Source organism: Onychostoma macrolepis, chromosome 03 (assembly GCF_012432095.1).
Source record: "Onychostoma macrolepis isolate SWU-2019 chromosome 03, ASM1243209v1, whole genome shotgun sequence".
Taxonomy (NCBI): Eukaryota; Metazoa; Chordata; class Actinopteri; order Cypriniformes; family Cyprinidae; genus Onychostoma; species Onychostoma macrolepis.
In genome coordinates this window covers 11,378,121-11,394,945 of record NC_081157.1, presented here as the reverse complement: position 1 = coordinate 11,394,945, position 16,825 = coordinate 11,378,121, and the positions used below count along the sequence as shown (strand labels likewise).

The 16,825-nt window shown below is 38.3% G+C and overlaps 1 protein-coding gene across 1 annotated transcript; it reads right to left on the bottom strand.

The window, feature by feature from the left end:
• Positions 1–8,161: 8,161 nt before the first annotated feature.
• LOC131534485 (uncharacterized) lies at positions 8,162–14,643 on the bottom strand. The gene is made up of 4 exons (XM_058767382.1): positions 14,514–14,643; positions 14,288–14,403; positions 13,028–13,857; positions 8,162–8,228 (listed from the first exon to the last, which is right to left on the bottom strand). The coding sequence occupies exons 1-4, from the start codon at positions 14,641–14,643 to the stop codon at positions 8,162–8,164; spliced, it is 1,143 nt and encodes a 380-aa protein (XP_058623365.1).
• Between the last annotated feature and the right edge of the window lie 2,182 nt (positions 14,644–16,825).

Genomic DNA, 16,825 nt, shown 5'->3' with positions numbered 1-16,825 from the left:
CAGAAGCTGAGAGATGAGCTGAATGGGACCTAAAATCTCTCCAGTTTTTAAACGCTTCAGCTGATTGACTTCAAACCAGATCTTTGCCAATATTCCATTGAGATATTCCATTAGCGGAACCTCAGTGCTCAAGTAGACCACTTCAAGACCTTTGTCCAGCATTAGCGAGTCCACCTCATCCACTATAACACACTGAAACTCTCTGTTAGCTCTCAAGTCTTGTATATGAACACGTTGTCTCAGCCAATCAGCTGCAAAACTGTCAGTCGTACCGTAGACCACCTGACATTTATAGCACTCCTTCAGCTTATCTTCTGATTTATTGGTGTTCACGTCAACAGTGATTTTAAGTCTCTTATAAAATGCAGACCATTGTTTAGCGTCTCTTTCAGCAAGTACAGGAGAACTGGAGATGATGTCAGGGTTTTTCCCATCATGACCTGATATGCTGCAAACATTGCAACAATACATGACTTTCCTTCTCCTGTTCCAACCTGAACCAGTCGACTTGATTTAGAAAGAACCAGAATGCACCAGCTCACCATCTGAGTCAGGCGAGGTTTATTTCTAATTGTCTTTTCTGCAGCTTTGCAGAGCTTAAACAGAATTTGCTTTATTCCTTGTAGATGTGGTGCTGAAGAAGCTGATAGACATTCATTTACAGAAGACACAATATCTTTTACCTCTGCCAGAGTTTGTTCATCAATAACTGCTTGTTCTTTAATTTCCTCCATAATCTCATCCAGTGTTTTGTCTTTAGTGTTTTTGACTGTTTCATTAATTTTGTCCTTAACATGATCCACAATCTTATCATCATTTTGCAAAGTCAAATCCGACACTTTGATTTTGTGAATCTCCACTTGATGAAGGATTCTCATCATCCATGAGTGAAAATCTTCATTCCTGCCATTAAATTCTTTCACGAGGGCTTTAAACAACTTAATAACATCATCTTTTCCCCATTGTCCGTTCTTATGCAAGGAAAGCAGTCGTGATGACAGAAGTATTCCTGATGCCTCCATTTTCAAAACTCTGGAAATTCAGTCTTGATATTTTTCTCACTGCAGCAGGTCTGTCTGTGGTTTACAAATATCACATGGAATTAAACTTCTGCTAAACTGACAAACGTAAGCAGACAAAATGATTGATAAACAAGATCATTAAGACAATTTCAACAATAGACTTTATTTTACATAAAGAAACAAATTATGTTTCTTTGTTTTATTTAGATGTTTTCTCTGAGAAAGCATTTTTTTTATAATACTTACACCATTCGAGGCCATATTATTGTGGAGTTGTTACAGCAAAGCTCTTCTAGAGTCATCTGTGAAGAGTCTCAAGGGAGTTTCATTATATCAGTATGAGAAGATGACGCTTCATGCTTTGGGTTTTCCAGTAGACATAATATCTGTTCAGTTTGTCATGTGATTTGATTTTACAGAGGTGGACAAAGTACACAACTCCATTACTTGAATGAAAGTACAGATACTTCTGGTCAAACATTACTCCATTCCAAGTAAAAGTTGTAAAGACAGATTTTTACTTAAGTAAAAGTACAGAAGTACTTGCTTTTAAAAGTACTTAAGTACCAAAAGTAAATTTCCTTTTTTTATATATATATCAATGCACTGTTTTATTATTGTTGTACGTAATACTTGCAATACCTCTAAAACAACTTCCAATACAATACACCTACTGAATACACTGAGCTTGTAGTATCTTTGGAATAAATAACTTTTAGAATGTTAAAAACCTATGGGGAAAAAAACAAACAAACAAAACATTATTTAACACCCTTACCCAAAAATTTAAAAATGTCTAATCACTCTCGCAGTACTTTGATGTCACACACAGAACGGTCTATGCAGTGCTGCTTCAAGTCCAACACCTATTGTGTTTTATTAGGAGATGCACAACAATATATACCACAATATTAACTACTTATTATTGAATTGTTGTGTTACACTTTATTTTGTGTCATAATACATAGTAATTACCTAATTAAGTACTTAGTAGTAGCCATTGTACTTGCATGAAACAAAATATACTTACCATGTAACGAAGTTATGGAACAGCCTGTAATTACAGTTTGTAATTATGCAGATGTAATAGGCAGCTACTGTTACACATATGTAACAGGCCGAGTCTGTTACACAGCTACTTGTACACTTAAGTACAATCTTGATACACTTTATTTTAAATAGCTTATGCCTGTGTAATATTCTGTAATTTTAATGTAATTAGAGAGGTATTACATGTATTTTAGCTGTGTGCTGGTGGGTTAAATCAAACTAAGGTGCAGCTGGATAAGGTGTACAGTATAGATATACATGAAGTACACTTAAGTACAATCTTGATACACTTTATTTTAAGTAGCTTGTTTGTGTAATATTATGTAATTGTAATGTAATTAGACAGGTATTTTAGCTGTGTACTGGTGGGTTAAGTCATAGATACACATGAAGTACACTTAAGTACAATCTTGATACACTTTATTTTAAGTAGCTTATGTCTGTGTACTTACAATTATAATTATGTTGTATAAAGTCTGCAACACATGTAACAATCTTTTGGTTTCATAAGTAGCTGTGTGACAGACTAGGTCTGTTACATATGTGTAACAGTAGCTGCCTATTACATCTACATAATTACAAACTGTAAGTATAGGCTGTTCCATAACTTAGTTACATGGTAAGTACATTTTGATTCATGTAAGTACAACAGCTACTACTAAGTACTTAACTATGTAATTACTCTGTATTATGGACACCTTAAAATAAAGTGATACCAATTGTTGTAAATAAATATCAGAATTGCGACTGGTCAGTGTTCAAAAAATACTGGGAAATCACTTCATGTAGCCCTACAAAAGTGATTACTGATAAACTGTCTGAAAAAAAAAGATGCTTTATGTCACGTTTTAGAGAGAAGAAAAAAAAAACACCCACTGATGTTTCAAAGCTGTAACGACTTTCTACTTTGAGGACCTTGATAGAAATGTAGTGGAGTGAAACAATATTTGTCTTTCAAATGTAGTGAAGTTAAAATAATAAGTTTCCAGAAAAAATTATACTCAAGTAAAGTACAAATGCTCAAAAAGTGTACTTAAGTACAATACTCAAGTAAATGTATTTAGTTACTGTCCACCTCTGGATTTGAAAGATCAGGAAGTGCATGCCACTATTTATTTACATAATTACAGTACCAAAATGGTGTGATACAGTCGATTAGTTGTGTATACAGTTTTCTTTGCAGTTCAGGTGTGGTGTGATGGTGTGTTTGTTCACCGACAGGTTATTTATGGAGAGCAATGACAGCTACTGCTATGCTGGTTTCTTTTCCTTCTGATTTATTTTTCTTCAATTATCAGTCTGCATTTAAAAAAAAATAAAACATACAGGAGTACAGTACTGTTAACCTTTTGTTGATATACAGGAAGACTAGTATTGTGCACTTGCTGTGTGGGTTTGTAGGACACACCATGTTGGACTCCTGCTTGACAATATTGTATTTCAATGAATAATCTCTAGCAAGGTTTTTGTTTTGGCCTTTTATGATTTTGATGTGCAACAATTAGTAATTACTATTATCTCCAGAAAGAGCAGAGAGACTGTGCCATATAATTATTTTAGGCTTATCTATGCTGTAACGGTAGTTATGATCATTTTCTGTCTTTATCACAAATATTGTTTTATTAGAAACTTCAGCCAAACTGGGTTTGATTACAACAATTACTCCCTTTGAGGATGAATAAAGACAGACTTTTAATTTTGTTGTGAATTATTTATTTAATAGGGTTGTTTATTTATTTGGAATAATTTAAAAGCCTGCTGAATAATAAAGTAGAAATCTTGTTAGAGTGCATTTAAAATGCCAATCTACTGAAACAGAGTTGAGTAAACTGGTTTATTATACTGATTAACTGAGTAAACTGATTCAGTCTTCTCCTCTGATCAGCTTTACTTTATCAAACATTAATCTGTGATCGTGCAGCATGTGTTCAGTATTTCTTTGGTTGGGCATTTTATACTGTGTTTAGTTTCACTTTCACTTTGTCACGAGATCTGCAAGAATCTGATCATAGATTTGTATTTCTAGATTATTTTTATAAAGCTGTCTTCAGATAAAATTAAAACTTCTTGAGTCACATAAGAAAAAAGATGTATTGTAATCACATTAAATAAATAAATAACATTTTTACTTGTATATTGTCTAGATGGTAAAAAAACCTTTAAGAGTCAAGAGACATTTATTTATCATTTGCATAATTATCACTGGGGAAAACTGGCATTGAAATGCTTGTGACAAGGCTCAGACATACAGTGACAAATACAGGACCATACATAAACCACACATAAATAATCAACTGGTAAACTTGAACATACACAAATATAGACATAAGTGGAGGGCACTAAGATATTAAAGTACCATGTGCTATTCCACAGACAGAACAATAAACACAGACAGAGCAATAAATACAAATAAGTGGCAGTTACAATTACAATAAGAGTAGACAGTGTTAAGATTATTAAGTAGTCCTGAGGAACTGAGATAAAAATACTGAGGTTTTACTTTCGCGATCTGCATAGAATTCCAGCGCGTTTGCCTTTCCTCCTTTTCCGACGGGATCTTAGTATGCAGGCCGGCAGCGATGGGAGCCCGTAAATGCCGCCCGGAGTTCAGAGGCTGCGTTGTTCCGAACCGAAGTTTAAGTTAGATTGAATGTCCAGAAGTGTTTGTCAGTCATACTGCATGAGTGACTGTTCTGTCTGAGCAAAAGCATTTATAAGAAATAACGTGAATAATACAAAATAACATGAAAAACAGCGAAGATTGCACAGAGCGCTCGATAGCGCATGCCAGAAGTATGTAGAAATGAATGTACAAATGAAAAGTATGTATAAATAAATACAGAAATAAATACAGAAATGTGAAAATAAATAAATGTATAAATAAATAAAAGAAAAAATATAATGTGGAAAAAATACAAATGAATAGGGAAATAAAATTATAAATAATTATTTATTCTTGTTTTTTTTTTTTTCTTTGTAGATTTATTTATATATTTATTTATAATTTTGTCAGGTTTGACATTCCATATTCTGATATACAGCATTGAAGTTCAGTGGCGTACCGTGGGGTTTCAGTCAGGGCCTTCAGTAAGCAACTGTAAACTACATGCACACATCTTACACATCTGTTACAGCTAAAGGCTAGTTCACACTACACGATTTTAAGCCCGATTTAAGCCCGATTTGCAAGTTACGAGCTCGCCGACAGGTCGGGCTGTAATCGGGGGGAAATCGGGGGGTGATCGGCGCTCTTCAGTCTTTATGTGTGAACTACTCAACGACGCATCAAAGACGCTCGCTGACTCGTCGCCGACACCTCGCCGACGACAAACAAATATCTAGCATGCCAAATATCTGGACCGGTCGGCCGACTCGACGTCATGATGTCAGGTGTCTCGAGGAGCTACAGCCAATGAGAGAGCGCTGCAAGGTCACCGGAAGCAAACCAACAAAAACAGCAGCTGTAGTAGCAACATGGCGTCAAAAAAAGTGTGGACAGAAGAAATGGAAGAACATTTAATTGAACTGTGGCAGGAGCACGAATGCCTGTATGATATTTCAACCGAGATGTACCACAACCGAGCTGAGAAGGAGAAGAGGTGGACAGAAATCGCGAATGCGCTTCAACAGCCAGGTGAGCCAACCTTAAATACAGTGTTTAAATTGGGCGGGGACGTCCTGAGGTAAAAATTCAAAATGGAAAGTTTTTATATTTAAAATACAGTTAGTTAGGTAACATCTCATAACGTTTTCACCATTTCGACTGTTTAATAGTTCTATAAACAGTTCAATAAGCAAATACAATAATATTAGGTCACTTACATTTTAGGCGGAACCACAGTTTATCTCACAGCAAACAGTCGATTCTGATTGATCCGGTGTTTTGAACGAATCGGTTGAGTCAAAGTTTCATTAGTCCATACATAAACATCTGATGAATCTGCCGTTTAAATTAATGACTGACTTATTAAACGCTCACTACTGGCACCTACTGGCGTTTTAATTTCGTTGAAAAGTATCATTTCCACCATTTCTTCTTTGTATATTCAGAAAAACAAAAAACAAATCCCGCACACTATTTTTTCAGTTTGGAAAAATTCCTGATGAAGGTCATGCGACCGATACGTCGTTAATAAATATTTTGATATAGATTTTTTGCATAAATAGTGTGCGGGATTTGTTTTTTGTTTTTCAGTTTTTGACCTGGCTGGTCTTTGTTTCCTTAATTGAATTCTTTGTATATTCAAAAATATTTAAAAGAATCTCATAATATTATTTAATGTAGTTGTATTTTTCAGTTTAAATGATTTAATTTGATAATGTATAGATAATCACATTATTATAATTAAATTTATAGATCAAATGTAAGAATTTGAAATGAAAGTATTAATGAGATTAGTGGGAACATGCTCTCTATAAAGGTAAAAATAATAATAAAAAAAAGCCCTTGGATAAAATATTTCAAATTAAATGCAGATTTATGTCACAGCTGATAGAAAACTGATGACAATATTCCTTCAGAATAAATCATATTTGCACACACACACACACACACACACACACACACACAAATATATATATCCTGACTACCAGGGGGAAAAAAAACAGTTTTGTGAATTTAGTATTTTGTCATGTCATTACCTTGTTTAAAACATAATTTACAGTTACAGTTGTAGTCAAGGTGTAGTAGAAGATAGTGTTGCTATATAATGGTATATTCCTTCCTTGTTCATATTCCTTAGCTTCTGATGGAGACGAGAAATATGCATCTAGGTTGAATAGTTATACCTGATTCATTTTGCATTCATTAATTATTTGTGTTTCCTGGAAATAGGGGCAGATAGCTGGTAGTTCCAAACAGGTTAAAAACTATTCTTGCTGGATTTTTGTGGCAACATGGTCTTCATTGTAGGGCTGCAGAACGATTTGCAATTAATCGATTCGAAATAAAAGTTTATGTTTACATTGTATATGTGTGTGTACTGTGTAGTGTGTATATTTATTAAGTATATATATAAATACACACACATACATGTATATATTAAGGAAAATACAGACATATAAAATACTGGAGTGCATAACAACTGACAACAAAGCATCTTCTTTCTTGTTTTTCTTCTTCAGTTGAGGATGTTAAGACCAGGGCAGTATCCCTGCGAACGCAGTATTGTAGGTTGCTGAAACCGAAACCAAGTGGTAGTGGCAACAAACCCATGACACCAAGGCAAAAGTGGCTCCTCAGAGTAATGGATTTTATCAAAACCTACATTGTTCACCGTCAATGTGAAACCACCGTAAGTTAGACAGTCTACACAACAGACCACAAATATGTAGTGCAGGGATAGGCAATGTTGGTCCTGGAGGGCCACTGTCCTGCAGAGTTTAGCTCTAACCCTAATCAAACACACACAAGCTAAACAAGGTCTTCAGAATTACTGGGGCTACAGGGAGGTGAGTTGTTTTTTTTCCCCACTCCAGAACAGACGTTTCCTATCCCTGATGTATTAATAACATGCACTGAATATTACAGTGCTGAAATGAGTTACACAAAATGTAAATGCAGATTAAAGTAACTCTTCCATAATCGTAACAATATCATCTTTTTTTCAGCTTGGTGCATCATTCAGCGAGCAGGGTGATACAGAGGACCAGGATCTGTCAGAATCAACACCTGACACACCATCAGCACCTGGCACATCATGTACCGGCTCCTCCCTTGAATCGTCAAATGAAGGAGAACCAACAGCTGTCGAAGAAACTGCTTCGACTGCCTCAACTGCTAGCAGTAAGGCAAAAAGGTTTTGTGCACCAGGAGGAGAAACGCAAGAGGATGTCAGAAACTGATATAGAGCTGCAGAAGCTTGAGGTTTTAAAGAAGTTGGCTGCAAAAGTGGATGCTGAACAAACTCCAGATGCATTAACCGCATTTGGGAACCAGGTGGCACTGGAAATGAGGTTGATTCAAGACCCTGGATACTTAGCCAGATTGAAAAGGAGCATAATGATTATGATTTACGACACTCAGGATGCTGAAAGGAACAGATCCTTGTCTTCAACTGCACAACCTACACCGTGTACGTTTCAACGCATCATTTCAGCTCCACCACCGGCACAGTCTCATCCTCATTACTCTTCAGCTCGGAGTCCCCATCAAACCTTTTTGCAGACATTGCAAAATCATGACAACTATGAAATCCTTTGAATAACTTGCAGTGTTACAGGATTTAGGGTTACTTATTTTTATGTAAATTAGTTTTTTTTATTTTCCTATTTCTGCACTGTTGCACGTAAACATTTGAAAATACAGTGCCAGTCAAAAGTTTGGACACATTTTCCTATTATCTTGGATGTCCAAACTTTTGACTGGTACTGTATGTAACTGTTATTAAAGACTATATTGAGGATACAGTATTAGAAACACTGGTTGGGTTTTGCACAGTATGTGCAGGGTTTTTTATTGTTAAAATACTAGTGCTGTCAAACGGTTAATCGCATTCAAAACAAAAGTTTGTTTACATAATGTGTGTGTGTGTGTGTATATATATATATATATATATAAACATACATATATATACACATACACATACAGTATATATTTTGAAAATATTGACATTTACTTCCATGTATATATTTATATTCATATGAATATAAATATATACATGGAAGTAAATGTCAATATTTTCAAAATATATACTGTATGTGTGTATATATATATATATATATATATATATATATATATATATATATATATATATATATATACACACACACACACACACATTATGTAAACAAACTTTTGTTTTGAATGCTAATAATCCTTGACAGCAATATAATATACTGTTTTTGATTATAAGTTGTTACTGTATTTGCTTAGTTTGGTATAACATTCATCTTGTTTGTTGTAATTATTTCCATTTTCCGTTGCCTTTGTCAGAACATTTCAATACATGGAACAGTTATTAAAGGTTATGTTTCAGTGTTAAGTAGAAGCACTGGTTGAACAATAAACAGTTGAAATCCAAATTACAAAAACAGTCTGTCTGTAAATTTTTGAAAGCTTGTCAATACATTCAATAGTTAGATTAGATTAGATTCAACTTTATTGTCATTACACAAGTACAGGTACAGGGCAACGAAATGCAGTTTAGGTCTAACCAGAAGTGCAATAGTAGCAAGTGCAGTATATACAATGGTTGAATAAGTGCAGGACAAGGATATGTACTGAGTATATGTATAAATATATATAGAAAGATGGTTATTAATATAAACAGAATTTACAGGTGAATATGTATAGTGAATAAATATACAGAAATTACAAGTGAATATGTATAGTGAATAAATGTACAGAATTTACAGGTGAATATGTATAGTGAATAAATATACAGAATTTACAGGTGAATGTGTATAGTGAATAAATATACAGATGGCTATTACTATAGGCAGAATTTACAGGTGATATGTACTATCAATATAATATATATACAGATGACTGTTACTATAAACAAGGTGTAAAAGTGCAGTGGAAGTGATTAACTGTACAAAATATTAATGTAAGCATTGATAATGTAACAACAGTCGGCAGTGCAAATGAGCATAGTCCAATTTAGGTATGGTAGTGCAAGATACAAAAGTAAACAGTTGTTACTGTAATAAATATTTACATTCAGTAGTGCAAATAAGGCAGATGTGAGGTAGGAGAGAAGAGTTAATAATATATGAGGAAGTGGATCAACGGGGTAGAGTTCAGTAAAGAGACAGCTCTGGGGAAGAAACTGTTCTTTAGTCTGCTGGTCCTGGTCCGGAGGCACCTGAAACGCCTGCCGGAGGGCAGGAGAGAAAACAGTCTGTGGGCTGGGTGAGAGGAGTCCTTAAGGATGCTGCGAGCTCGATGCAGACAGCGTTTCCTCTGGATGTGTTCGATGGCAGGTAGTGGAGTCCCTGTGATGCGCTGGGCAGTTTTCACCACCCGTTGCAGTGCCTTGCGCTCCGCAACAGAGCAGCTCCCATACCATACTGTGACACAGTTGGTCAGGATGCTTTCTATTGCGCAGCGATAGAAGTTCACCAGGATAGCTGAGGAGAGCTGATTCTTCCTCAGTGTCCTCAGAAAGAAGAGGCGCTGGTGAGCCTTCTTGACCAGGCTGGAGGTGTTGGTTTTCCACAACATGTCCGCCGAGATGTGGATCCCCAGGAACTTGAAACTGGAGACACGCTCAACAGCCATTCCATTGATGTGGATGGTGTCGTGTGTGCCTCTTGACTCCTTCCTGAAGTCCACGATGAGCTCCTTCGTTTTGGTGGTGTTGAGGAGCAGGTTATTTTCAGTGCACCATGTGGCCAGGTGCTGGATCTCCTCCCTATAGGCAGTCTCATCGTTGTTACTGATGAGGCCAATCACCGTGGTGTCGTCTGCAAACTTGACGATGGAATTAGATCCATACACAGGCTTGCAGTCAGAGGTGAAGAGGAGTAGAGAAACGGGCTTAGCACACAGCCCTGTGGTACACCAGTGTTAAGTGTGATGGATGTGGAGCAGGTGAATCCTGATCGAACATTCTGGGGTCTGTTGGTCAGGAAGTCCAAAATCCAGTTACACATTGAGGTATTGATGCCCAGGTCTCCAAGTTTGGCTATTAACTTGGTTGGGATGACAGTGTTGAATGCTGAGCTGAAGTCAACAAACAGCATACGTGCATAAGTGTTCTTATTGTCCAGGTGAGTGAGCACAGAGTGCAGTGCCATGGAAACTGCGTCCTCTGTGCTCCTATTGCTACGGTAGGCAAACTGGTGTGAGTCCAATGTGGATGGTAGAGAGTCTTTTAGGTGTTCCAGGACCAGCCGCTCAAAGCACTTCATGACGATGGGTGTGAGTGCTACAGGGCGGTAGTCATTAGGGCACCTCGGACTAGAGTGTTTTGGCACTGGCACAATGGAAGTGCATTTAAAGCATGTTGGTACGGCTGCTTGGGCAAGAGACAGGTTGAAAATGTCTGTAAAACCCCAGCGAGCTGCTCCGCACATGCCCTGAGAACACGACCAGGGATGTTGTCTGGTCCAGCAGCCTTGTGCGCGCTGATCCGGTTCAGTTCCTTGCAGACATCTGTGGAGGAGAGTATGATTGGTGGGTGGTCATCTGAGGGATTGAGCTTGGTGGCAGTTTCTCTGTTGTCTCTTTCAAAGCGAGCATAAAAGTAATTTAGCTCGTTCAGGAAGTTGACATCAGTGGCTGCGGGGGTGGAGTGGGTGGGTTTGTAGTCACTGATGGCCTGAATGCCCTGCCACATGCGTCAAGGGTCAGAGTTGGAAAAGTGTCCCTCTATCTTTAGCTTGTAGCAGTGCTTGGCCTTTTTGATGCCCCTCTTCAGGTTTGCTCTGGATGTGCTGTAGGCTTGTGCATCTCCTGATCTGAAGGCAGTGTTGCGTGACTTCAACAGGAGTCGCACTTCCTTGTTCATCCAAGGCTTCTGATTTGGATATGTGGTGATCTGTTTCTGGGTTGTAACACTGTCAATGGTGATATTGATATGATCCAATACAGAGGAGGTGTAAGAGTCAATGTCTGTGTGAGCGCCACTGGTGGCTTGAGAAGCAAACATACTCCAGTCTGTGTGTAGAAACCTTTCCTGGAGTGTGGAATCTGCCCCGCAGGCCACACCTTGATGGTCTTCACTGATGGCTTCACACGGTTGATGAGGGGTGCATATTTGGGGTGAGGAACAAAGAAAGGTGATCTGACTGTCCCAGGTGGGGAGGGGTGTCGCAACGTAAGCTCCATCCATGTTTGTGTAAACATGGTCTAAGGTTTTGTTTCCTCTGGTGTGACAGGAAACATGCTGGTGAAACTTGGGTAGCACTGACTTTAAGTTTGAGTGATTAAAGTCACCTGCAACAATAAAAGCCGCTTCGGGTGATCAGTCTGTTGTTTACTGATGGCTGCGTGAAGTTCTTTCATAGCAAGCTTGGCATCAGCATCCGGGGAATATAGGCTGCAGTTATAATGGTGGAAGTGAACTCCGCGGTAGATAAAACGGTCTACATTTAACCATGAGAAACTCAAGGTTAGCTGAACAATGACTCCCAACAATAGCAGAGTTTGTGCACCAAGCTTTGTTAATGTAAATGCACAATCCACCACCTCTGGTCTTACCGGAGCCATCTAATGTTCTATCCGCCCGGTGTGTGGCGTCCGCTAGCTCAATAGCGGTGTCCGGTATTCCGCTGTTTAACCAGGTTTCCGTGAAGATTAGGACGTTACAGTTCAAAAGTTTCTTGCTGTGTGTGATGCTGAGTCGAATCTCCTCCATTTTGTTCACTAGTGACCGTACATTGGCAAGGAAAATGCTGGGTAAAGAGAGCCGGTGTGGTGTTAGCCTTAGCTTAGCTCTTAGTCCTCCGCGCTTCCCCGCCTTTGTTTACGATCTCGATGCCGCCTGCGAGCACTTCCGCCCGGCCGGGTAGGGTGCATAGCCTCGGGTGTCCTAGCGATCTCAGGAAGGAGTCGAAGATTGTCCATAAAAGTGTCGGAAATTCGCAAACCGATATCCAAAAGCTCACAACGGGTGTACGATGTAAAGGCACAACTGTTCTGCACGAACAGGCCCGAGATGAGTAAGAAAAATACCGCAAAATTGCAAAATCTGGAGAGACCCAGAGCCTCACGATGTACTCGCGCCGCCATCTTGGAAATAGTTACAGTATTTCTTTACATTTTTGTGCAACAGGTAAATTATTTTTCATTCTTTCCATTCCTGCACTTTTGGCCTTGTAAACACATAAAAAAAAAAACAGGTAATGTCCAGAATATATACTTTTATTATACTTATTCAAGTGTGAAGGTGTAAAATCAATAACAGGTCAATAACGGAACCACAATAATAATGCTCTTTATTGAAATAGAACTTTTAACAAACACGCACAACAAATAGGATGTATTTACAGACAAAAACTTGGAATACATTGACATCTGTACTTTTCTAAATGTGTTGCTCCTGCCAAGAAACACTACCTGCTGGTGAGATGAAATAGTCCCATAAAAGATTTCGTTGCATTTTGCTGTTACTGCAGCATTGCGCTCTCTTCTGTGCTCCACCGGCTGAAAAGCCCCCATCCCATGATTCCTCCAGGCTCCATCAACCACGCCGTGGTCAGTGTTCTCCCAGTCTACAAAAGCTGGAGGTGTATACGCCTCAGACCTGCGCTCACAGAGGAAGTTGTGGATGCACAGGGAGGCCATTGTTATTTTTATGACCTTGTCTGGCTCCAAGCATATGGTTGACCTGAAAACTCTCAACCTGTTGGCAAGAATGCCAAAAGCATTCTCCACCACTCGTCGTGCCCTCGAGAGACGGTAGTTCAGGATTCTTTGCCCATGCTCCATCTGCCTGAATGGATATGGCTTCATGAGGTCGTTTCTTAACGGATATGCCTCATCACCAACAAACATGTAAGGCATCAGGATGTCAGAGTTTGGCAAAGGCTCAGGTGGAGGGAAGTTCAGTAGGCCCTGGTCCATTGCTTTGCGCAGGTCAGAGTGTGCAAACAGTCCAGCATCTGAAACCCTGCCTTGGGTACCCACACTTGCATAGATGAACTTGTTGTTTGCATCTACTACAGCCATCATTAGCACAGAGAACCTGCCTTTGTAATTGTGGTATAGACTGCCACTCTTTTTTGGAGGTTGTATGTGAATATGCTTTCCATCAATTGCCCCAAGGCAATGTGGAAACTGCCATTTCCTTTCGAAGTCCTGGGCTATTGCCTGCCATTCTGCCTCCGTTGATGGTGTCTACAATAATAGAAAAAGAAAAAAAAAACAGTGGCTGGGAGTTAACCTATATTTAAGATTCAGAATGCCTTTATTGTCGTAATCACATGTACAACAAAATTAGAAAGCCATCCTTTTTCAGTGCAAAGAGCATATCACTAAGAACATAAAAATAGGTATAAAGATAAAATAGCATCGCATAGAAAGATAAGTATAAGCACACAGGTAAAAAAAAAAGGATCAAGTAATATATATAAGTATGTATATACATAAGAATATAAATAAATTGGCAGAATTTAAAAACGTAATTGTTCGTAGTAAAATAATATTTCCAAGGTAATTTTACTGTTATACAGAGTGTATATGTTCTGGATGTTCATGACAAAATGCTGTTGTATAGTCGATATCTGAAATTTCATTTTTCACGGCTTTCCATAACTGCCTACAGTACCTTTAGGAAGTCTTCCTTCAAAACCTGGTACAGAGCGGCACAGGTCTCCACAACTATCTGTGAGATGGTGCTGGTCCCAACTCTGTACTGGAACCTCAGGGACTTGAATGATTCACCTGTATAAGACAAAAAGAAAAATTACAAAACATACACAGACAAACATTAAAATGAACAATAATCAAAAATACATAGATCTCATTTAACTTTGATATGCAGTCACACCAACCTGTTGCCAGGAAGCGCAAGGTCAAAGACATACGCTCTCCAGGTGGTATTGCCAGTCTCATCTTGGTGTCCTGTTTTGTTATGAGGTGTTTGACTTTACCCAGCAAAAAATCAAAATCCTCTGCAGTCATTCGCAACAGCTCCCTGAATCCAGTCTTATCATTCATCTATTTGAATGAAAAATAAAGAAACGCAGCTTTTATCACAATACACAACCCTTTTGTTTTTCAATTACAAATTATAATGATTACAATATTAATATTTTAACTACAAGAAAAATATCCTCCGTATGTAGCTTAACAAAAACACTGGCTATAAAATAACCAAGAGTTTATGAATGACACAGGATACTCACACCAGGCTAGCTTATAGTTATACATTTTATTAGGCAACAGATATATTTGTAGAGGTTTGTTGCAAGCATTGTTGTGAACACACTGCAGTAATATAGTCACCAGTAACTAGGTAGCCTAATTAAAAACTATATTAGCCTAGTTTAGCATAGGTTATTTGGTTATTGTTTTGCTATGTGCCTGTAATCAATCAGGCAAAACACAGACGATTTATCATATTTCACAAACTGCACTGTTTTGACACTGTTGCAGTTAATGCTTTAATGCTTAACATTGAAACTTCATTACCTTTTCGAAATAATCTATTAAACAAGTAGGGATTTGAGGGGCGTGCACTAATATTTTCTCAAAGACACGCCCACAATAGAGGAACTAATATTCAGGTAAATTCCACCCACTGGAACAGCGTTTCACAGGAACCCAATATTACACAACACCGGCATCTGCATGGTGTTTCTAGTCAAGTTAACATAATTTCCGAGTCGATAATAACAGATGGTGCCGCTCAACGGTTACTCAGGAAAAAAATGTGGATAAACATGTTTTACTCACCTCCAACTCTCTCTGTAGCACAGACAATCCCTGCTGCCCACGTGTACTGATCCAGTCTTTCACCCATTTTCTTTCCTTTTTGGGGGTTTTTCGGAACAGATCATCGCGCAAATAACTTTCAGCGCTAAATTCTTGCCGCCGTCCATTTTCACTTCCTGTTTCGCGCGTTGTTTCGTGTAATTTCCCGTTCCACTTCTCGCGTGTGTTTTCGTGACAAAACGTGGTTTGGGGACCTGAGAGAGTCGCTGGGCGACAGAGTTGTTGTCAGCTCGTGTAGTGTGTGACCCCCTGTTGCCGATCATTTATGTTGTGTCACGTAGTGTGAACAGTACAACGACTTAAAGACAAACAGCAAGTCATGTAGTCTGAACAGCACAGCGATCTGCCAACGTTTTAAATCGTGTAGTGTGAACTAGGCTTAACGCAGCCATAATATGCATAATACACATATTATGCCGCACACAGGCTCTCAACAACAATGACGGCTGATCAACCATTTCAACAGTAGGCTAGATTAGTGTGGGTTAAATGCAGAGTAAATTTCTCTACATGGATCAGTAAAAGTAATCCGCCAATACACGGGTCACTATGCACATTCACGTCACTCTAAAATGACGGCGCGCCCGATGCAGCAAAACTGTACAAATGCTGGACATCCACACACCGCACCACAGTATTATCAACGCACCACGTACACCTCCATAACAATGTGCATGATACAATACTCATAAAAAAAAATAAAGCACTCACCTGTCTGTCATTCCATCCCTTTACTCGTATTAAAAAGTAAACACGGCCAACAAAACAACTTGTGCTCGGTGCTAGCTGTTAGCCACTCATAGCACTCATAGTTGCAGTCTTTGAAATGGTGCATAAAAACTTTGCTGGCCTTTGTTAGCGAATTCAGTTTAGGTTTTCCTTTCTCAGTTCTCTTTTGTCTGCCAAAGAGCGCCTTGAAAAAGGCTTTTTAGCAGATCGGCAACAAGATCTGTTGTTGGAATTCCCAGGAATTATAATAATCTTTGTTTTGTCACGTGATTTGAAGGACCATGAGCTGCTGTAGTTTTATTTATTTACATTTTAGAAGACATGTTTTATGCAACTGTGCACAGATTATTTGAAATTATGACAAAAAAAAAGAAAAAAAAGAATTATACCCTAATTCAACATTAAAATTCCAGTCAAAAAGCTACTTGAATATTGTTTCACTCTTATGTTTGTTCACATACAGACACTGTATTCTTTCACTTTCATTAGTGTTGGTAAGTACAGAGAATAAAAGGTTTATTTGTTTCGGGTGTGGTGGTGTGTTCTGTCACCAGCTGGTTATTTTTGGTGTTGAATGTTTGGCATGGCTGCTATTGCTGGTTTCTTTTTCCTCATATTTTGTTTTGTTTTTCAGACATTC

Excerpts from the sequence above, each read along its gene's own strand:
- LOC131534485 (XM_058767382.1), bottom strand. The coding sequence starts at position 14,643 with ATGACTGCAGAGGATTTTGATTTTTTGCTGGGTAAAGTCAAACACCTC. Across the intron at positions 14,404-14,513 it reads CTTGCGCTTCCTGGCAACAG|GTGAATCATTCAAGTCCCTG; the intron begins GTTGGTGTGACT and ends TGTCTTATACAG. Across the intron at positions 8,229-13,027 it reads AGAAAAGTACAGATGTCAAT|GTTTGATGGGGACTCCGAGC; the intron begins GTATTCCAAGTT and ends GTCTGCAAAAAG.